The sequence below is a fragment of the Leptopilina heterotoma genome, unplaced genomic scaffold (genome assembly GCF_015476425.1).
Source record: "Leptopilina heterotoma isolate Lh14 unplaced genomic scaffold, ASM1547642v1 Lhet_95, whole genome shotgun sequence".
In the NCBI taxonomy this organism is placed as follows: domain Eukaryota; kingdom Metazoa; phylum Arthropoda; class Insecta; order Hymenoptera; family Figitidae; genus Leptopilina; species Leptopilina heterotoma.
In genome coordinates this window covers 586,100-611,122 of record NW_025111202.1, presented here as the reverse complement: position 1 = coordinate 611,122, position 25,023 = coordinate 586,100, and the positions used below count along the sequence as shown (strand labels likewise).

The following is a 25,023-nucleotide window of genomic DNA, read 5'->3' as shown; positions in this document are numbered from 1 at the left end:
AGAATGCAAATTGATATATTATAAAAAGGAGGCAAAAAAAAAAAATAATAATGAAGGAGAGTGACATCAGAGTGGCCATCTCATCATCTTGGAATTCTTTGCTCGATTATATCTCTCCTGGGGACTTAAGTGCCAACAGCAATTATACATTGAAAACAAAGTTCAGTCTGTTGTTTTAAACACTTATTTTTCCGCAAGTTTTTCACATTAAATTTTTTTTTTTTTGCAAAAAAAAGGAAAAAATATTAATCAGGAACCTTCAATTATTAAATGGATTACTCATAGTAGAATATATGCTTCAGTTTATTACATATTATTATTGTACTATTTCTATTTATTTATTTTATTATTTATTGTTTCACTTTTATTATTATTTAGTTTTATACTTTTTTATTTAATTATTTTTGTATTTATTTTGATTTATTATTTCTATTTTAGTATTTTTAGTTACATCACTTAACTATTTTATACTATTTTTATCACTGAATTTATAATTAATGTTTTGTTATTATTTACTTCCTTTGTAACCTATTTTTCTTTTTTTATTATTTTTATTAACGTTTACTTTATAATTATAATACTTTATAATCCAAAAAAGTTAAACATCTTTAAAATTATAATACTTTATATTTATTGTTTTCTATTTTTAATTACTTATTTTATTATTTGTATTAATTTTTTACTTTTGACTTATTATTTTTATTTTAGTATTTTTAGTTACACTACTCAACTATTTCACTATTTTTATCACTGAATTTGTAATTAATGTTTTATTATTTTTTGCTTCTTCTAAAACTTATTTTTTTAAAATTATTTTTAATTACTTATTTCATTATTTATATTAATTATTTTCGAATTTTTATTTACTTCCCTTTATTATTTTACTACTTTTCCCCAATACCACGGAATATTTTATTTATATTCCAGGAATATGAATGGAGTATTCCAGGAATATTTCGTGTTATTGCGGTTATTACTGAATTTATAATTATTATTTTATTATTATTATTAATATTATTATTAACATTATTATCAACTTTTTCTATTATACATTTAAAATTTTTTAAAAAATTTTTTTTACTTTTTTACTTATTTTATAATTTATTATAAAATTATATTAAGAAAAAAATGTATACCTATATAATATATTTTTTTTTCTCGATCATCACATCATGTATCACATGTTCAAGTGACCATGAGAGAGTCAAGATTTCGCTGATGTATATAAAAAAGAACTTCAATATCTTGCAAACCTTCCATTATCCTGCATTATTTTTCCAATGCAATTGAATCGAATTCTTTTCTTTTATTTTTCTTTTCCTTTTTTTCCATCCAGTTTCACTCATTCATACGAAGTGGAAAAAAATTGCAAGTGAATTTCTTCTTTTTACTCCCGACTTTCTAAAAATTGAGAATTTTAAATGATGGACAGTATAATAAATTATTATTTTCTTTGTTTCATAAATTTTTGCATATTATTAATTTTTTTTATTATTTTTTTTTACATGAATGATACTATATAAGAAGGCATTCAACATTCCTTGAGATAATTTAATTCTTATCTGAGAGCATGTGTAACAGTTACCTTTGTCAACATCTTTATTTTTCACAAAAAAAATGAATACAAAGAAAAATACAAAGGTTATTAAAAAAAAAAAAATTAATGATTTGTCATTTCCTCTCGAGGACATCTTTCCAATTATGAAATAAGTCACGAACCGTACGCGATTGTTTTTGAATGAAATTTTTTCAAGGTTAAATTTTTTTTTGGAGAGTAATATTTGTGTGTTTCTTTCAAGAGAAGCATTTTCTTTTTTCCTTTTTTTTTTGTTTTTTTCTGTCTGCTTTTAAGAAAATTCGAATAATGATAATAAAATCTTTTTGATTTATGAATAATTAGAACAGTGAATTAATGATTGTTTGAAATTTAAGAAGATAATAGATTGTGTGTTGATATTAAATTACTGTAGTTGTGATTTCGAAATTAGAAGTTCGAATAATAATAGATTGGAGTACTTTATAATCTTGACTGTCTCTCTCTCTCTTTCCTATATATAAGTGTTCGAATTGTTCGTGATACGAATGGCAATTTTCAACGTAATCAGAATTTACAATTTCATTCCTATTTTGTATCCAGAGGCTAAAAATATTTCTTTTCTAATCGTGAGGAAAATATTGGCTTTGAATTTTTTATTCTAATAACAGTAAATATTCGATTTTTTTAATTCTTCTCTTTTTACACTCAAAACAATGAAATATTTATTTTTTCGCTTTTGACTCCAAAACAACAAAATTAACAAAAATTAATAAATATAAATAATTTATATAAAAATTTAATTTTTATAAAATTTAATAATATTTAATAATAAATAAAAATACAAAAATACTAAAAATAACTAAAAATAAATAATTAAATAATTATAATTTATAAATTTATAATAAACTATAAAATTTTATTTATATATTTAAAAATTCATAAATTCATAATTTTTTATTTATTTAGAAAAGATAACTTTTAAAGGCAACTATTTTCAAATTTAATATTTTTTACTATAAAAAAATAATTATTGAAATAAATTTCATGTTTCTTTTTTTAATGCGTAGAAATAATCGTAGAACTTTAATGTTTCAAGAGCAAGAGTTATTTTTATTTCGAAAAAAAAAGACTAACTTCCTGTTGATTGTAAAAATTGTTGGTAATAATCTTTAAACCAAATAATCGGTAAAAATTGGAAAAATAAAAAATGATTGAACATGCGTGGCATTATATCATTTCTCGATAGAAACTGAGTCACGCGCATTTCTGCATATGAGGTAATGAAATTTATTACGAAAATTACGCAACAGGTTCAAAAAAATTTTTCACTTGTACTCTATAGAGAACATGAGAGGCTACTTAATTATTATTTTTTTTTTCTCGAAACTATTTATTCCTATTTGGAAATTATATTTTCATTTCTCACGAAGGCAACTGGAAGGGAAATATTTTTCTCATATTGAAAAAATAATTAATTGAAAAGAATATTTATTTTTCTACTGAAATAAAATATTTTTTTACGATACTAATGTTTTTTTTAATGTTGAAAATATTTTTTTATCGACGAAAAATATTTTTTATTGAAGAAAATATTTTTTTATCAACGAAAAATATTTTTTATTAAAAAAATAATTTCTTTATTGTGGAAACTATTTTTTTTATCAATAAAAATGTTTTTTTATTGTAGAAATTGTTTCTTTGTCACTACGGAGGGAAAATATTTTTTCTATGAAAAAGATAACTAATTAAAGAGAATATTTATTTTTTTTTACTAAAATGAGATATTTTTTTATCGCTGAAAACAATTTTTTACCACAGAAATTATTTGTTTCTTTGTCATTATATGGAGGGAAATAATTTTTCTCTATTGAAAAAGTAATTAATTAGAAAGAATATTTATTTTTACTGGTGAAAATATTTTTTTATCGACTAAAAATATTTTTTATTGTATACCTACAAAATATTTGTTTCTTTGTGATAGGAAAAAAAATATTTTTCTATATTAAAAAAATTGCAAATTGAATGTTTTTTTATGGACAAAAATATTTTTTATTGAAGCTAATAATTTTTAACTTCGAAAATATTTGTTTACAGAAGAAAATAATTTTTTTTCACCGATAAAAAATGGTTAATTAAAGAGAATATTTTTTCTTTTATTGGAAAAATATTTTACTATATTATAGAAAATATTCGTTTCTTTGATAATATGAGAAGAAAAATATTTTTCTGCTAAAGAAAATATTTGCTTACAAAAGAAAATATTTTTCTCCTTAAGAAAATAGTTCTTGAAAGAAGTTAATATTTTTTCTATTGAAGTAAATAATTTTTTTTATCAGTGAAGAGAATATTTTTTCAACTGAAGAGAATATTTTTCTATTGAAGAGAACAAATTTTTTGTTTCCACTGAAGAGGAGAATATTTTTCTATCATTGAATAAAAGAATATCTAATCTTGGGTTAAAAGAGAGAGAGGGGAAGAATATATCGAAGCATAATCGAGTAACTACTTAGTTAACGTTATGTTAAGTAGGGTATAAGCAACAGTCTTCTGATAAGACTTCTTGTTATTATTGATTGACAAGTGTGCGCTTTACTATCGCACTTATTGATAAGAACATATAGCCAAGAAAATAAAATTTTTTATGCAAAAAACAGTTTTTTCTCTAAAACTTAAAACTATAAGTTTCTCGATAATTTCTAAAGTAACTTTTTCCCCTTCCTGATAAATTTTTTAATTTTAAAAATTAATGTTTTTCTTTTTTTTTTTAAATTGATAAGAAAAGTTTATATTATAAAAATTTATTACAGAATAATTTTATTAATTTTATTAATTTTATTATAATTTATTATAATAGACATTTTTCGCAAGATTTTTTAATATTTACTTACTGAATTTAGATATTTTTTTATAGAATGTAAAATAATTATAATTGTAAATAAAAAAACTCCCATTTTTTAAATTTTTATTTTGGAAAATATTATTTTTGACATTACCGAATATATTTTTATAGTTTTAAAAAAAAGGGGAGGAATGTGATAAATATTATCTATTGAGTTAGAAATGAATTTTTATGAGATTAAAATATATATTCGGGAGGGTGTTTCTTTTCTCGGAAAGAAGAAAATGATCTCCGATTGGAAGTTTACTGAATCAACAGTGGCTGTATATGCTTTCCATGATAAAGTTGCGCTTTTCGATGCGGAGGAGTAACTGCTGAGAAAGTAAATCCCCCCCTTCTAAAGATAACAAAACTATGCCCGTTGTCTATTTGCAATTGTAAGACAAAATTGTTTCATTCAGAGATAACAATATTTTGCGAATTGCACGCAACTTCCGTAATACAAAATTTATGACACGTTCTCATAAATATTCGATAAAATTATTAAAATATACATAAATAATTACTAACTAATTATACTTTTGTATATTATCTAATTAATCCAAATAAAATTATAAAAAGTTATTTGATTATTATTTAAATTATTAAGGAATTTCTAAAATGAACAATTTTTATTATTTAGATATTATTTTTCAGGTCTAATTTTTTTTTTTTTAAAATAAAAAAAGCAGTAGAATTGTGTGTATGTATAGGGAAATTAGGCGGAATTCGATAAGTTTCGTTTTGCCTCGGAATTCGAGCAGAACGAAAAAGGGTCAAATGGCTTTGGAAAAGGAAAAAAAAAATTTTTTTGCCTTGTGTTTTTGTGTAGCTTGCAGCAGCACGTGACGAGCATGTGCGTTCTAAAAACCTTACTCCCTCGTAATTCACGCCAACTCGGTCGTTTGCCTTTCTTGGCTTTAGGGCCAATAACTTAACAGCTTTGAAAAACCATTCAAACTTCCATGTTTGTGAACCTAACTCGACTTTTGATCCCATTTATTACTGTACTTTTCCTCTAACAATTCCTTCTATATAACGCGTCTATTACTACACATTCTTCTCACGGCTTTTTGAATATTATTAGTACTATGCATATTATCATTAATAATATGTTATGATTAGTATTGGTATTAATGTTATTATTGGCATATTAGTCTTATTGTTATTTTTATTATTGTACAATGCGGTATTATTATTTGTATAAGAATTATTATTATTATGTATTTTTATTGCCGTATTGGTATTTTAGTAGGTAAAGTATTTTTATTTATTCGGTTTAAAGTTGTGTTTCCATAATAATTACAGTTCTATTATTTACAAAATTTTTTAAATAAATTTCTTCGCAATAATTCAATTATTTTCATGAAGAATAATATTTTTTACAAGGAATTCAATTATTTTCATAAATAATAAAAATTATCGCAGAATTTCAATTATTTAAAATTTTAGGTATTAAAAATAATTGAAATTCTGCGATAATTTTTATTATTTATAAAAATAATTGAATTCCTTGTAAAAAATATTATTCTGTATGAAAATAATTGAATTTCTGGTAAAAAATATTATTCTTCCTGAAAATTATTATTCTTAAAAATTTTATTAAAATTCCCAAAAAAAAAATTCAATATTATTTTAAAAAGCCTTCCTATAATTTATGTATTATTTTCAAAAATTTTAATGAAATTCTTTTAACAATTCAATTTTTTTTTTCAAAATAATTTTAACAAAATTCTTTCGTAGAATTAAATTAATTTCAATAATTTATCAAAATTCAATTACTTTTAATATCTACGTATTTCAATAAAATTTCACAAAAGAATTCAAATTATTTAAAAAGAAATATATAATTAAAATTCGTCTCAAGAATTCAATTATTTTTAAAAGTAATAAAATTCTTCACAGAAATTCAATTATGGTCAAAAGTTTAAAAAAAATTCTCGTCAAAATTTCAATTATCTTTATAAATAATAAAATTCTTCTTTAAAATTCAATTATTTTCCAAAAATTTTAATAAAATTCTTGGCAAAAATTCGATCATTTTCAAAAATTTTTCTCAATTCAATGATTTTCAATATCTACTATTTTAATAAAATTGTTCAAAAGATTCAATTATTTAGAAAAAAGTGTTGATAAAATTTTAAGCAAACATTAAATTATTTTCATATAAATAATAGAATTCTTTGCAGGGATTTAATTATTTTCAGAAATAATAAAACACATCGCAGAATTTCAATTATTTTTAAAACAATTTTAATCAAATTTCTCAAAAAATGTTTTTTTAAAAATTTTATTAAAATTTGTCGAAAGAATTCAATTATTTAAAAATTTGTTAATTAAATTTTTAATGGGAATTGAATTTTAAGAAATATTCAATTATTCAATAAACTAATTGTTTTTGTATTTAAATAATTGAATTCTCGTAGAATTTTCTAATAAAAATTGATTTAAATATGAATTTCAGTTAAAACTTTAGATAATAATTGAATATTAAACTCTAAATTTTTCAAAAATTATTGAAAATAGTGAATTTAAAGAAGAATTTTAGTTTTAAATTCTACAAAATAATTGAATTGAAATGAAAATAATTTTTATTATGTTACAGTAATAAAATATTCTCATAATATAAAATAATGATTTTATTACTCGATCGACATCTTCATGTTTTATAACAATTTTTTTTAAATTCTTTAATTTAAAAAAAGGTTTGAATTTGAATGTTTTGATAATCTTAATTTTTACGGAAAAATAATAATGATTAAATATTTATTTAAAAAAGAAGCAATAGAACATTTTTCTGAGTAATAATTTTTAAACTAAATGAGAATATTCTTTAGAGCCAAGGAGAAGTAATAATTTTGTCTAAAATTCAAGGGAAAGTCAGGGAAGAACAAAATTAAATTTTTTTTTATCAATAAATGTAGTTTTAAAAAACCTGGAAAAATTCCATTTTCTAATCTGGAAAAGTCAGGAAATTTGAAATGAGAAAAGTGTGGCAACCCTGACATAAAAAAGAAAGATAATAAATGCGATACGAGTAATATTTTTGATTAGCTAAAAAATAAGAAATTTCTTATCATTTTTTATGTAATTACTAATTTCCGGTTTAGGGAACGTTTTTCGTCAGTTGTTATACTTATAATGGAGCGCGCGTACACTTTCTTAAACAATGTTTCTCTTACTATTTCAGGCACGACTGACGCGGAAGATTCTTATCAATTGGTGAACCGGTGACAATGGCCTCTTACTTTTTAATTGACTTTAATTGCTGTTAATTTCCTTCACCCTTCCCTCTCTTACATTCATACTCCACATATGCAATTTTACGTTCTACTTTCTTAAGTGAGCCTCTCGTTGGTAAAAACTCCAATCTCGAATGTTTTTAAATATTTTGTCGACTGCACCGAATCATTAATTATCAAAAGTATTCGAAAAGTCAAAAATATTTCTCCTCTACTCAGGGTTTCTTTTTTTTTTGTAAATGTGACACGGACCTAATGAAGCTGAATTTTCTCCATTTTCTTTGTACGGAAAGAAATACTTTGAATTTTTTAGAATCTAAATTTAGAAACCTCAGAATTGACGAACATTTTTCTTTGCCAGTTTCACTCTTGTTTTTTCTTATTGTTTGTCTTTATATTCCTCTCTGAAGGATTATAATACCCATGGATGCACAAAAGCATTTCGAAAGAGTACAAAAGCGGGTCCTTCTCGAGATCCCAGTTAATTAGGCGAATCGCAAGAGTGGAAGAATAGAATAAAACCTGTCGAGAGAGTATAAAGATCCTGAAGCCTCCTTCATATTGGAATTGACTGTGCGTGGAAATAATTATGTGTATATTTACATTCAGGCTTATAATATTTTCTTATACTTTTCAAAACTATATCTATACGTAAACACATCTACTTATATCTATACATAAATATATACACATGTACCTATACATAAATATACAAACACATCCATATCTGCACATAAATATATACATGCACCTATATTTATACAAAAAATATATAAATATACAGATATTTTCACATGTACCTCCATCTATACAGATTTTTTCACATCTACCTCCCATCTATACAGATATTCTCACATATACCTTCATCTATGCGTATATATTTATAAATCTATATAATATATAGCTGCATATACATATATACACCCAAAGGTATATCATATACACGTTTTTGTATTTAACAAACACACTCAAATATCTAAATTAATGCATGTGTATTAGGCCTAATGTGTACGCATAGATAGTAGTGAATAATACCCGTAGATGAAATTTTCCCTTTTTTTCAAAGATTATATGCACAATTTCGTATACAGACATGGATTTTCTTGTATATAGTGTAGTTTATGTTATGGGTGTAGGTGCATGTGTTTAAAACCAGTTTATAACAAGTCAGGATCGCGGGGATAAAGCTCCAAGTAACGCCACCACTATGATGTTTCGCGCCGGAAAGTTGCTCGTCATACTTTATTGTATTTTTGCACAAGTGAAAGTGTTCCATTTTAATGTTCATATATATACCGCAAAGACACACATACACACTTGCATATTATAATAATACATGCGTCCGCGAAATGTGCAAGCGGCTATGAAAAGAGGCGAAAAAAAGTCTCGTTGCATAAACATTTTATTGTAAAATATATTAAAACCGGAATAGTGTGCTCTTTTACTATTAGGAATGCATCATTTACCATTTTGGAAGAGGTGATCTTTGGACATGTATTTGTGAACTTGCAAAAGGATTATTCAGCAACAATTAAGGAAGAGGTGAAACTTTGTAGCAAATGAGTATTGAGTAGATGTTAGCAATATTGTTGGTGCTACTGTTACTTTTCGAAGTTTTCTTATGCTACGCTAATTATCACTGTTTACTTGAATTGATCAAATTGCAACGAATTGATACTAAAAATGTCGGTGAAATCATAATTTGAACCAAATTTTTAGGGAACAATTCGAATTAATTTGATAACTGGAAGAAAACTGTGATTCATAATAAAATGGGTTAATTAGGTGTGCTTCCATTAACAGAATATTAAAAGTTATACTCGATTGTTCTTTTGTTTCTGATTCATAATCAAGTGGATAAATTAGTTATGCTTCTATTAACAGAAATGAGAATTTACAATCGATTGTTTCTTGAATCTGATTCAGAATCAAGTGAACAGTTGTGCTTCTATTAACAGAAGATGAAAATTTACAATCTATTGTTTTTTTGTCTCCAATCCAGAAGCCAGACATAATAGTTATGCTTCTGTTAACAGAAAATCAATTTATAATTGATTGTTTTCTTATTTCTAATTAAGAATCAAGTGAATAATTTATTCAACAATTTATAGTTGTGCCTCTATTATCAAAAAATGAGAATGTAATTATGATTTATAAATTTTATAATTGATTGCTCGTTTGTTTTTGATCCAGAATCAAGAAGATAAATTAGTTTCTCTAAGAACGGAAAGTACGAATTTACAATCGGTTTTCTATTGATTCTGATGCAGAATTAAGTGCTCCTATTAACTGGGTTTTTGTTTCTAATCCAGAATCAAATGGACATATTAGTTGTACGAGTTTTAGTTTAGTATCATCGATTACAACTTCCGACAATTAGTTTGGTTCCGAAGTTACGAATTTTAGTTGAACTGTTTGCGCGAATTGTGGGTAAAATTTTCAATTCACTAAAGTATGCAATTACCCATGATATCGTCTTACCATAACGATATACAACCTACAAGTGTCAAGATCCACTAACACTGAGGTCAAAAACGAAGTATTACATTTCATACACAGAAATCAATATATCACTGCAAGGTCGTTTGAACAGCCGCAGAATATTTTCCTCAGCGAGAGTTGCATCTAGAAATTTTACGACTCGAACAAAAACAACTTCTATTGTACCTTTTGGAAAATTATCTCCCGAAGCATTTCTGCAATAACCGAATTCTATATAAAAATGAGAATGTAATTAAAGCAAAGAACGCTAAAGTTCTGAATTCAACTACAAACGGATCGAATCTAATACAGTTATTACTTTCGGTTTCCTTTTTTCAATTTTTGTTTTTTATTCTATCCTATTTTGAATAATTAATTCTATCTTGTTTTTTATGTATAATATTGTCATTTATGACGACACTAGAAGAAAATTGAGAAAAAAGTAAGATCCTACGGAGTAAATTGTAGCAAAGTAGACTGCTCTCATTTTTAATGGGTTCAAGAGAAGAGGATCGTTTCTCTCGCTGCGAAAACAGGTAACCTTGCAAGGCCTTGTTACAACTTGTGTGAGATTCAATGCGGGGGAAAAGAGTCAAGCTGGTAGACCCGGTTGGTGTACTATATAATATAAGGCAAAGACTATGTTGCGGATGCCTACAGTGTTTAGCGGATCTTAAACGATTCAAACTAACTCCGCCTCCACTAAATAATAAATACATTCTGGCATTCGGCGAATGTTGCCAATTAGGACCTTCTTCTTCTTCTGTGTTTGTAGCATCCCTACCAGTGTACATATTTCTTATCCCAAACATAATTTCTCAAAATTATAACTATAATTTCATTTTCACCAATGATACTAATGAAAAAATGAAAATACACAAACCAAAGCAGATGAACAAAAAACGTTCTAATATGATAAAAAGTTGGCGAAAAATCAGTAACAGAACCAAAGCGATAAAAATTCTTCGAGATAAAAGTTACAACATCCGTAATTTTACCCATTATGCTACTTCTTCGAAGCAGTTATAGTTTATCAGTATTAGAAAAGTGACTCTCTTAACCCTTTCGTAGCCAACTTATTCCCACACCATCAAATTTTTGATAATTCCTAACCTGACAAATTTTATCAAGTCAATTTCATGAAAGTCCTATTTATTATAGAAGCTTTTCGATCAGGTCAACGAAAAGCTATTACTATTACTATTATTAGTAATACTGAAGATGATCAGCGCTGAAAAATTTTAGCCTAAGACGATCGTTAGCAGATGTAATGCGTTTCTCCGAAAAGCTAAAATTGAACATTTTTAGCTTTTACGCTAAACATTTCCAAATGTTTTGAAATGAAGAAAGCAAATCAATTAAAAATTCGAATAAAGAAAAAAATTCTGTCAAACACAAAGTGATAATTGAAAAGACAGTAATGCCAACAAACTTTAGATAAATCGAAAGACATCAGTCGTCAAAAAAAACGTAATTTTTCAGATTGCTCGCATTGAGAGAGAGAAAGAGAAATGTGATATCTTCGATGAGCGCATGCACGTATACCTTTACAAAAGAGTGTTGTGATACTTGACGAATTCCAAACCGCATTTACATGTCGATCAGAAGGGGGCGATTTCGAATAACATATGACAGCGTTAATTGGCTTGGTAAAGCAGCGCCTTTCGTGACAGCTGTAACGTTTTGTAATTGTCGGCCGTCATTATATATCGTGCCGTTGAGAGTCGACGCGATGATTATATACAAGAGAGCGTGTACGGAAAGGAAGCAAATCGAGAATTTATATATCAGCATATAACTTAACACACGCGTATATATTATAACCAAATGCTTATGTTTTCGTTCACACACATAAAAGCGGCTAGCAAAAAAAAAAAAAATATTTCCAACTTTTCAACGAGATTTATGTTCATATCAACGTGAGACTTTGAATTCAATTTCTCTTTTAATTAATGCACTCTTTAATTAACAACAACACTCTTTATTCAATAAATAATTGTTATCTGAAACGATAGTAAAACAAACTTTTCTCCACTATTATAGTTTCCTGAAGTTTGCTTTGCTTCGATGCTGAGAGTCGAGAGACTTTTTCCACGGAATAAAAGAAATTAAAGCATTTTTTTATCAACGATTTTACAAGCGTTGAATGACTTCTTTCATTATTTTAAAAAAATAACAGTTTTTTTACTTACTTTTGATGATATTTGATTTCTCGCTTTTTGTTCTATAAATATTGCCAAAAAATAGTATTTTTTATTAAATTTTTATATTGTAGTTTATAGTAAATTTTGCTTTTCCGTTCAGTTATTAAATAAATTCCAGGAATAAATATTTCGAGGTTAATTTTACTGAAATTAGCAAATTTGACTATATTTTTGAAGTAAGTTTCAAAAATTTAGTTTAAATATATTTCAAAATTTATTTTTCATTTACAGTTGTTCATAATAATAACAATATCAAATCATTACATTTTTCTTGAATTTTTTCCACCTTAAAAAGTTTTTTAAAAAAGCCATAAAAAGGAGCAGTTTGTAATTTTTTAAAAAAAAAATTGTATTTTTGTATTTAACTACCAAATTGGATTATAAAATGACTTTCAGAATATTAATAAAAATAATTCATTTAAATCAGGATTTTAGTTTTATTTAAATTTAAAAAAATTCGATATAAAATAAAAGAAATAGTAAAAAAAAAATGATAGATTCTGTAAAATAATCGAGTATTGTGAGATTTTTTTGTTACAGTTCTTGAAAGTTCAGCATTTAGGTGTTAATTTAATTGTTATATATTTTGAATGCAATTTTTTATTCAGTACATGTATTTATATGTATGTACAAGCAAAGTTGCTACGAATTTCACGAGGAAACGATTCTCAATGATGATACAGGCCTATAATTAAGTGAATTATACCGTTTGAAAACGTTTAAAGCGTGAAATCAGCTGACTGGTTGATGTACACCCAAAGAAAGAAATTTTAATGTTACAACTTTTAGACTTTCGTTTAAGGTTCTTTATAATGGTCATCAGTATAATTTTTTTATCCCCAAGAGGTATTGCATGTTTTTTCGTTTTTTCTTCTCTTTTTTGAAAAAATATACACTTGTAAGAAAACTGTTACTTGTCATTAAGAGGGAAAATTTCTGTTGTCCTGAATTCTTTCTTTCTCATTAAATATATTCGAAAGTGTTTCGAATTCTTTTACTAAATGGTCGAAAATTAGTGATGATTTCCACTAATATTTGTAGTTGAATTTTTTTTTCTTTCGTTTGGTGTTTTCTATTCTTTTTTTTTTAAAAAAAAGTTTTAATGTTAAAAATTGACTATAAAATCTGTAGATATAAAATCTTAAAAACTGTTTAAGAGTTTAATTTTGCATTTTAGGACGAAACAAAATTTAATGAGTTTATTTAATTTCAGTTTGACATGAAACTTAATTGAACATCTTCATTTAGTTTCGGTTAGATTCGAAACTTAATTACGAGTGTTTATTTTGTTTTATGGTTCCTGAGTAAAACTTGAACTTTTTGTAAGTTAAATGCAAATTTCAAACTGTTTTTACATTCTCCAAAGTAAATTTTATGATTTTTGAAGTAAATTTTAGTAGAATTAGGAAATTTTTGCTATAGTTTCGAAGTATTTTTAGTAAAAATAGTAAATTTTAGTGGAATTAGGAAGTTTTACTATATTTCCAGAATAAATGTTCTATTTCAAAGTTAATTTTAGTGCGGAACTAGTGAATTTTATTTCGTTCATATAAAACGAATCTTTTTCCTACTAAAACTTAAGTTTTAGTAGTTTTTGAGTTATTTTTCTTTTTAATAGTAAATGTCAGTGCTTTTGAATTATATTTTAGTAGCAATATTCATGTAAATTTTAGTAGATTTAGTAAAATTTACTATTTCAGAAATAAATTGAAGTAGAATTAGAAAAATTTACTATTTACTTCGGAAATAGTAAGAATAGTAAATTTTATTATTTATTCCGGAGTAAATTATGTAATTATGTAATAATTAACTTTAATTATTATTAATTGGTAAAAAAAATTAATTATACTAGTAATTAATAATAATTAGTAAAGATAATAATTAATGAATAAGAATAATAATATTAATAATAGTAATATAGTTAGATCAACGATTAATTAAGCAGGGAACAAAATTATACTTTATAGGTCGAAGACTATTATTTTGTTTTTGGGTTAATTCACGCGGAAGAAAATTACAAACATGTGAACGTTCATACTATGAAAATGGACGGATCGTGTACTTCTAATTACTTGCGATATCAGTGAATTTGTCATTCAAACACTTTACAATAAGCAAACTGCATTTAATTTCCAATTAGTCTTTCCATATTTGAGAGACACGCACTCATCGCTAAACGAGAAATGAGAAACCTGTTTTTCTAAATCACGCAGACAATTTTATTCGTCATTTTTCTGTTTTTTTCTTTTTTTTTCTTAAATCTTCCTTCTTCATCAAGGTTTCGTCCTTTGAAACTCGAAATAGTTTTATGTCTCATTTTCTTCTATTTCAGGGTATTTGTAGACAGTTATAATACATGGAATGCTTTATCTAATGAGAACTATTTTAAACGGAATGTAATTTTATTCTTTTTTGATTTTTTAATTCCTTTCTTGTTCTTTCCTTCTTCTTCTTCTTCTTCATCTTCTTTTCCTTTTTCTTTTTATTTATTTATTTATTTAATATTAATTTTAGTTTTTATTTTAATATCCCCTTTCTTCCTCCTTTTTATGTTGTCCTTCCTTTTTCGTTTTCTTTTTAATTTTCCTTTTCTTTACATTTGTTTTTTTTCGTTTCAATTTCATTTTTCCTCCTTTCTTTTCGCTTTCATTTTCTTTTCCCTTTTCTTCCTCCTCTTTTTCCTCCTACTTATGTGTCAAGTTTATCGGAAAAGTCATAACACGATAATTCTTTTGAACTCGATAGTTATAAAATTTTAATATAAAGACGATTATAGTGGCGCCGGACGATTGATACACAATGGAAAAGAATTTAGTCCTCTGCAAGATGTATAATAATTACATGTGAATATACATATATACAGAGTGTATTTAAGAGAAGCAAGATAAGATGTTTGCTACTAGTTGATTTCTGAAATCTTGAATTCTTTTTCTCCTTCTTTTTATATATATAGCACACAGTTTGTGAAGATAAACGAATTTATGTTTCGTATTATATTATCAAATAGAACAAATTCGAATATAGTGAAGAGGAGGAAGAAATGGAGAAGAGACTTTATTTTTAGGATAAATAACGGTTCTTGTTTTTCTCACGTGGGTGTCTTATCAGCTATTTCTAATTTGAATAATTCATAAAGACGATAGTGAGTTAACTGATAGTGCGGTTGTCGTCGTCGTCAAAAGGCACATTGTGCGCGCAAAATAGAAGCCAATGCCCTGTTAATCATGATTGTTCATTTCTTATCATATATATAATATGCATAAATAATATGCATCATCATCTTTGCAACAGGAATTTTATTTCTTTTCTCGATAATCATTTTTTTATCCACCGCTCGAGAGTGTATTTTATTTTGTTGTTTGTATGTTTACATCTTCTACATCTGTTATTGAGGATTTCACGATTAACTCAAGATAAAGATTTTAATTCTTTTCGATAAAAAAATTAAACATTTCAATTCTTTTACAAACAATTCAATTCTTTTCGGTAAAAAATTTAATTCCGCAAGGACGCCACAAGTATTAATTTAGTTGTTTCTATTTATAGTTGAACTATTCGAATAATTTTTGGTATTACGTTTTCAGTTGTCTTGTACAATTTCCGTTCAAAAAGTCTCGTTCGCAATTAGTTTCAAGTATGACCATTTAGTTGCGTTTCATTCAAACATAAGAATTCACCTTGACATAAATGTTCGACAATCATTTACACAAGTCCTTAACTGCCTTCTGTTTTTTCCACTGAAAAACGATTCGTAAAAGGAAATTACGACATGGATTCATGCATTTTGTGGATCATTTTATTCATAAACAATGAATAGAGGAAGAAACTATTTTTGCTATTATGTAAAAATTGTTTTGCTATTAAAAAAAATGTGTATGTGATTGTGATTAAAATTCTCTACTAGTGTGCGAGTGGATTTTCTCTAAAAAAAATTTCATTCAAGAAAAAGATTTTCTCTAAAAGAAATAATATCTCTAAATGAAGAGATTTTCTCTAAAGTAAGACATTTTCTCGATTCCAAAAAGAGATAAAAGGGAAAGATGGTTTTAAAAGATAATGCAAAAGAATGTCGCCTACATATTTATGCTTTGGATTGTGTGACTTTTTCGACTCTTATTATTTTCTTCCAAATATTTCAACAAAATATTACAGAAAACTTATATTTGAAGTTATTATTGGTATAAAGGAAAAAGTTAAAAATTAGAGCAAAATAGGAGAAAAAAATTACAACTCTGATTAAAATAAACGATGTTTTCGACTTTCTTTGTACTTGTATAAAATACTATTTTTTGCACTTTAAATCGATTCGAGACGTGCACATTAGATTTAGAGAAATCGATAAGTTGGAAAAAGAGAACTTCCTGGTGTTGTTGGGACGATGTGCGCGAGACAATATTTGTCGTCATTCGGATAGAAACGAATCTTTAGTCGCAAAACATATACATATACATGTGCCTGTACAATATACATTTTCCCGGGGCGTGAATGGTTAAAAGGCTCCACTTTTTTTTTCTTCTTCTTCTTTTCGTTTTGCAAACGAGAACCGTAAAGTGGCCCGAAGCTATTTTATAGTTTGCACGGCTCAGGATCGTATATGCACTCCTGAGCTTGTGAACAGGCATTGTAGTTTATCTTGCGGTAAACAAGCCGTGCACCAGGAAAGGCCGTGTTACGTAAGGTTAATTGCGGTCGTTCAGGTTGCCGTGGCTTCTGCGGGTGCAGTATCAAGTGAGATTCTTATCAGTGGACCTTGATCTCGCACTGATAGTTCGCCGATATTTTCCACACGAATTCTTTCACATCATTTGTTGCCCCCCCCCCTTATCCCTCTGTACATGTGCGCTCTCACACCTCTTCATGCTTACGATCGTTCATGTTCAAAATTTTTATTCCTATTTGTATGTTTGGATTTGGAGAAAAAGGATGAAGCTTAAGTTGGATATGTTTGTTTGTTGTACAAAGAAATTAATTGATTATTGTAGTCTAATAGTTTGAGCATACTGCTCAAACTATTAGACCACAACAATCAATTAATTTCTTTGTTTTGTTAAATGATGATTGAGGAAATAAGTATTGAATTAGAACTAAACAGCTTTTTTGTTGCTGCTAATGCAGTAGAATTGATTGTTGGAGATAGAGTAGTATTAGTCAAAGCAGTACTGTTTGAGCCAGTACTTGTTAAAGCAGAGCAAATTAGAGCAGTACGAGTTAAAGCTGTACTAATTAGGGCATTTACAACAGTACTTGTTAGAACAGTAAAAGTTAGAGCAGTACTAATTAAAGCAGGACGAGTTAGAGCATCACTACTTAAAATTAGATCAGTAACTATTTACAGAACTAGATCCATATATGATACCATTTTACAATTCCAAAAATTATCCTAAATTCTAAATAATATTCTATGTGCTATCATCTACTTCTGATTGTTACACTGGTGGGATTTCTGGTCTGCATCAAATCCGCAACGAATTTAGACAAATCTGTGCGAAGCTGCAACCTAATAGCAGAATTGGTGATAAATTTTAGAATTGACTCATAAACAGATTTATAAATTAGACTTTTCGAAGACAACTCCATCTCTAAAAATAGGTCTGGACCAAGTCCGTGAAGCAAGCCTGGACAAACCGGTTCGGTAATACCATTAGATATACTGAAATTAGTCATAAATTTTAGAATTTACGTGGAATTATTCTAATCAGACTTGCTGATAATAACATAGTAAATCTAAATTTCGGTATGGAACGGATATAATGCAAATGTGGGTAAAGCTTTTCCTTTGTGCTGTATTGCTATATACTTGATACCTAAATTATCAAAGAGAATTTTTACAAATCTACCGGAAAATTTTATTTTCATAATCATCATTGTTTGCAATAGAAATTATTTTCGTATGCGAGAGCAATTTCTAAAAGTTACAAAATTATTAGGTCAGAAAAACAGTACGAAGCAAAAGTGCGAGCAAAATTACAAGCAAAATTGCAAGCGAAATTGTCGACGCTTTACAGAATTTAATATAACGATCAAGTCTTACATCTGTTATAAATTGGAGTGATGACATTTTTTCCAAACACTCTTGAATGATGTCACTATTTTCGTATGAAGAGAATTATTATTATAAAGCAGATCTAGTCTCTTTTCTATAGAGTTTAGATAATTTGGCACACACAAGTACGTGCCATCGCAGACAGCAAGTCTTTTGTCCGATCATAGTTGTGAAAATGTGACGTCGTCACTTTACTAATCCAGACGATAATCCACTCGCCGTTAGCTGCCCACAAGGCTATTTTGTCTGCCGTTGGTATTTCGCAGATGGTAAGGCTAATCTCTTCGAATATATATATATATATATATATACATTTATTTCATATATATATAGTACATATATTCTCATATAATTAGCTCTCGTGACTAACGCATGTGTACCGCTCTCTATAAATATAACGCAGTTGGGATCATAACGTTTGCAGGTGGCTGTTTTTACTTACTTTTAAAAAGTATATTCCTCGAAAGAAAGAAGTACACTTTTTTTCTTTTCTTAGTTCCATGTAATGAAAAGAAAAAGAATGCATGTACTCTTTTTCTTTCTTTTCGCAAAGGAAAAAAAGGGAGACTGTGCTGGTAATTATACCGTAAACCCAACTGCAATGACACGGTGTTCTGTTTTAACTTCTTAACGGCATTTCACTTTATTCCAGTGCATTTTGAGGAAGATTTATCATTGTGACACGTCGGCGAGGAAAGATCAAAGGTTTTAAAAATGTACGCAATAAATACACTCGTGTTGTGTTAATTGACTTATTGTCGTCATTATTAGCTTTATAGTATCAATAGATTCTTTTCATATTTTTATTATAAGTAGCAAAACTATTCTGTTGATTTAGAAAAAATTAATTTCGATTCGATTGCTCTGCTTTAGTTAGCGACATTGGGTCATTGATGCTTAAATATTTAAGTAAAATTGAGAATTTTTACAAAAACTGGAAACAAATATTTAGGCATATTTGAGATTTGGTATGAATCAGAAACTAATATTTAGAAATAACTGAGAATTGCCACAAACCTGAAACAGATATTTAAGGATTACTGATGCAGTTTCAGCATGCAGATAATTTTTGACAACAGAATTTAAAGTTTCACTTCCATAATTACAACACATTTTAGCCCTAATTTTTAAATTTTGATTGATTTTTCACTGCAGCTTTAGGACTTGGGAGTAATACTAAAACAAATTTTGAAGTTTGTTGAAGAATTGAATCTAGTTTTAGAACTTTATTTGAAATACAATTTGACGACCTTCAGGATTACTTTTAGTTTCAAGAACAGTTAACAGGAAATTAATAAATCCGATTTAAGTTACGCAACCAAATATATCCAGTTCTAGAAATCTTCCGTATAATACGTATAAAAGTAATTCAAACCATAAAATAAAAAATAATCTTTAAAAATTGCTTCTTAAGTAATAGCAGAACAAAAAAATTATTTCTCACGTAATTATGTTTTCTGTTCAAAATTTGCCCCCCCCCCCAAAAAAAAACTAATAAAGAAAAATAGCAATTCCGTTAATTTGTACCAAAATTAATCCATGTTTCGATTAAGTATTTTCTTTTTCTCTTTTTGCAATTTAAAGAGAATGAGCACTAATGAAAGATATTCTTCTTCCTTTGTTACAGACGTCAGTGGAAATGTGTTCAATGAGGTAATTCGCAAAGATGGAGACAGTGCGTGAGAATGGAGCGGCAAATCGTTGGGTGAATGGATCAACGGGAAGTGAAGTGTCAATTTCGCCCTCGAATTGTGTGAATCATTTGAAAATCGTGGAATGTGATGTTGATAGTGAAAAGAAAATTCCTCGAGAATTTATCAAGGAAGAGATGGATCCTTACAAGGAATTGGAATTATACCTCGCAAAAGTAAACGTAAGTTGCATATAATAAATTTAAAAAAGCATAATTTTTCTCTGCCCTATCTGTAGGCTTGTTAAAAAATTTCGAGTTTGCCGCACAACTTCTTGTAAGCATTTAGAAAATTTTAAAGCTTTGGATGACTCGTCTTAGGATACAAAACAAAAACAAATTTTTAAGGATGATTGGGAATTAGTACAACCCCGAAAAAAGTATTTAAGAATTGTCGAGAATTGTTGAGGTATGGGACAAACTCAAACCTGACTGAGTACAAAACTGAAATAAATATTTAGAGAATGATTAAGAATTGAGATGGTATACAATATCCAGATAATTTTTTCTATCTGAATTTAGGGTTAGTTTTACTTTCATGACTGGATACAAAGTGACATTAACCTAATTATTGGTTTTACTGTTGGGCATAATTTTTCCTAAATAAATAAAATAGAATATAGCAGTAGTGTAGATAATCAATGATATAATGTAGTTTAATGTAGTGTACAATGTCTCAGAAAGTACATAGAAGATGATTAATTATTACAAACGGTTGATTAAGTCAAGACATCATTAATCTTCTTCTATCATGGTATAAACCAAAGTAACAGGTGAAGCTTAACACTTATTTTGCAATCGAATATTTTTATATTCCTCGATAAGAAAAAAATGATGAGGGAAAATGCACATCCAGGAGCTAGAGGGCACATCTCATTACTGCTTTTGAGAATGGTATACGAAACGTTATTGCTGGACAAGCTGTGGGTTATAGATGATTCATAGTTTCTTTCCAAAGGGTCATGGATGAGGCTCTATCGGGTCGAGGTTTCGTATCACGTGCAGATCGTTTGACGTTTGCCATAACGGTTCTCTTTCTCTAAACCTGACCGCTTATTTTTTCCCTCTTCTTCTCTCTTTCTTCTATACCATCATCTTATTTACTCTCGTCCTAGGAAGTGTTATATTCTCTTAAGCCACCCTCTCCTCGTCCTTTTAAAATCGTCAATTTCAACACGTAAACTATCCAATGTTACTTATCAAAACATCATCTCTGTTAACGATGCTTAATGAAGATAGAATATACCTTCATCATAAACAAAGATACCGCAAATTTATCTTCGCGCGGGAAAAACATCTTCATTAAGATGTTTACGATTAAATGAATATAAAACTTGAGTATTCACACGATTATCACATACAGAGGAGAAAAATAGGGAGACTGTAATTCATTTAAAAATTTCAATTTAAAAACTTATAAATGTTTTTTGAAAAAAAACTTGACCGATGTGAATAAAATTGATCATTTTGTAGAGATTGTGAGAGTAAAAATAAAATTTGATCGATCATCGATCTTTCTTGAGGAAGGGGAGGGGGAAATAAAACTAAATATGTAGATAACAAATTCAAGTTGACACCTCTCGAGAGACTTGTGTACGAGTTTCTGAAACATGTTTTGCAATTCCTCTTTATTTCCCATCACTTCCTCGTGGTTACGCTACTTTTTTTCCCCTTGATATTTCGAATCAGGTCTTTTTCCAGGTGCGTGGGCGCATCACTCTGTTTTAGCAAATCTCCCCCTCTCTCTATTTTTTTTTTTTGATAATTCCAATCATAAAACCGGTTTCTTTTTTTGAAATATTAATAAACGGTTTTTTCTTGTTTTTTTCCGACTTTTTTTTCATGATCAACTTATTTACATACGGATCTATACCTAGAAAAAATATACTTGACTCAAAACATACGATATTATTTGTTTTAACTAAATTTTATTTGGTTCAAATAATTCAGTTTCAGATATAAAACATTTTTCAAGATGTACAACTTTTTTCCTTTTTGGGAAAATTTGAAAAAATTTTTGACTCTATAAAAGTTGGAAACAAGTTGTATTTATGCAGGGCACGTGTTTGTATTCATGCGTCATGCTTGTGCAACGTCACCAAGAACCATTCTCTCAACTCTATAGTGGTACACCTTTATGTATCTGTGTTTCTGTATCATGAGTCGCTACCACTTTACCAGTCATAGATAGTCGTCTCCTCTCTGCTCGAGGACTGTTCCGCGAAGTTGAATTGAGTAAACTTGGTACTCTAACACAAGGTACATAAAGTTAGAAAATACTCTTTGGTCAAAGGTACACATTACCTATATACATGCTCACATGTTACCCAACACGTTCGCGGTTTTGCTACTTTTCCCATTTTATTTCTGTAAATTCGATTAGCGTCATTTAATTCATTGGTCATTTCAAATTATTATTATTTATGAAAATATTTATTTATAAAAAACGAAAAAAAGACTAAATAGAGATCTTTTAGTGGAAATTAATTACAGAAACGGGTTTAACGAAACTAGAAATTATATTATTGTGATTAACATTATTTTGTAATAATTACAGTACAATAATTATATGGTAATTAATTTATTAAAATTATCTTAATTGTAAATATAGTAGTAATTAGTAATTATAACTATATTTATCAATAGCTACTATTTTTATGATTTTAATTACTGTTAATTCTATAATAATTGTAATATTTGTAATTACTGTTTAATTGCATTTAATTAATGTAATTACTATACTATCAAAATTATAATTAGTGCTATTATTATGGTTAAGAAAAAATTCTTTGTTTAATTCAATTATTTTCCAAATTTTTAATTAAAATTATTTAAAAAAAACATTATTTTAAAAAAATTTAAAGAAACTCGTCAAAAGAATTTAATTATTCATAAAAACTCTAATAAAAATTAGAAATCAAATAAATTTATTAATAATAAAATAAAATTTTTATAATTATTTTTCATATTATTTTCATAATAATAATGATAATAATAATAATTGATGATAATAATAATAATTTAATAATTATTAAATGAAAAAGAGTAATAGAAGAAAGAGTTAGAATAATAAATGTCAATGAATATCTAGAAACTAGATAGAAAATTAGAAACTCGGCGTAGTTAATAAAAAATGAACTTCGAAACAATGACGATTTTTCACACTAATCTCTAATGACGAATTATTACGTATAGACATTGAAAATAGTTATAAATTGAGGAAAAATAACTCATGAGTCAAGTTCTCATAAAGATTTTTGTTCTTTAATAAACGAGAAATCACTTTATATAATCTACTCCTTACACATACACATTTCATATATAAAGTGGGTGGGCCAAGATATCAGAATAAAACTGCCATCCTGTAATATTTTTTTGAAACCATTTTATCTTTTTTTTAAGATAAGCCCTTAATTTTTATATCGTGTTTTAAAATTCAGAGGACAGAAAAAGAAATGGTTCTTTAAATTGACAACATTTTTTTTTTTTTTTGATACTTTGTTGACGAGTGTAATGGAAGATAAAGTTTCATTTATTACATTCTCATTTTTTTGAATTTAAAGTATTTCCATTTTGAGAAAATAATGTACTCTCTAAATTTGAATCAGTTAAAAAAAACTGATTTAGAAGCAAAAAGTCAGTCACTGATTGTCAGTTAAAACCATGATTTTTAACTGATTCAAATTATGAGAGTACATTGTTTTTCTTTTTATTATAATGTATTACAGATTATTTTTAAAATTAAGAATATACTTTAGATTATAAAAAATAATAATTTACATTGTAAATTATTTTTATTTGATGATATTTATTGTAAGTTCAAAATATTTGAAACACTTGAGAGTTTCATTAATTGGAGAAGTATAAAAGAAACCATCTAAAAAATCTCCTTTTTCTTTGAATTAAGAGAATTTTGTTGTAGATATAAAAAAAAAAGTTCTTTTTTGCTTGATACGTTGTTAAAAGGCAACGAGGAAAGGATGCGATAATAAAAACTTGTTTTACGCCATGAGTGGCTTGTTTACATCATCAACTAAAGTATCATTTTGCGCATTTTTAAAAATTGTGTATAAATACGTATTATAGGTAAAATAAAGAAGTGATCAAAGCGAAGCGAAAATTCGTCGAAATTGGTAAATAAAATTTAGATGATTTATATTATATAATATAATATATACTATATATTCGAAATATATTTATATATCTTTGCTATGGGATATCCCAGAATGCGGGATGGGCATCGGAGACAGGGGAATATTTATACTTTATGGGAGTTGAGGAGAGAATTATGAAGATGCGCGGGGACCTATGGAGTGTGATAATCCTTTTTATAAAAACCGATATATCAGCGGATCAGTACTTTCGTTTATAGTGTGTAAGATATGAGGTGTTTGGTTCAAATGTTCCATTCTCGGCTCGTCCTTTTTAGATTATTATTATTTTCTATGATGAAAGAGCCAACGTTTGGCTGAGAATTTTTCCTTTTTTTTTTGGTGAGATTTTATCATCAACACCACAAGAGAACTTTATTTCATTTCGGATATAAATTTATCGAGAATATATCTGTTTTTATTATTCCTTCTGAAATTTAGGTCTTCTATGGGAAGTTGTATTTTTAAAAAAAAACTGCTATCCAGTTATTCTATTTTTTAAATTCCGCTTCGCGTTTTCTACTTCTTGTATTAACAGTTTTGATTTGATATCCTTAGAGAAATTATTGTGTTATTATTTTTCACTTCTTACTTTTTTTAATGAGAATTATTTTTACAACAGTTAAATGAAACAAATAATGAAATTCTTTGCTGAAATTCAATTATTTTTAGTAACTAATATTTTAATAAAATTTTACAAAAGAATTGAATAATTGAAAAAAAAAATTATAGGTAATAAAATTCTTCGACAAAATTCAATTATTTTTCTAAATAATAAAATTTTCACTGAAATTCAA

The 25,023-nt window shown here is 27.0% G+C and overlaps 1 protein-coding gene across 2 annotated transcripts in view; it reads left to right on the top strand.

Annotated features, from left to right (window-relative positions):
- Positions 1-25,023, top strand: part of LOC122512227 (rho GTPase-activating protein 7) — a 317,373-nt gene that overhangs the window by 4,224 nt on the left and 288,126 nt on the right. For both annotated transcript variants that reach the window (XM_043627954.1, XM_043627955.1), the window contains exon 2: positions 20,013-20,258. In XM_043627954.1, the coding sequence (XP_043483889.1) occupies positions 20,052-20,258 (207 nt within the window). In that variant the 5' untranslated portion in view covers positions 20,013-20,051. The remainder of the gene's footprint in view (positions 1-20,012; positions 20,259-25,023) is intronic.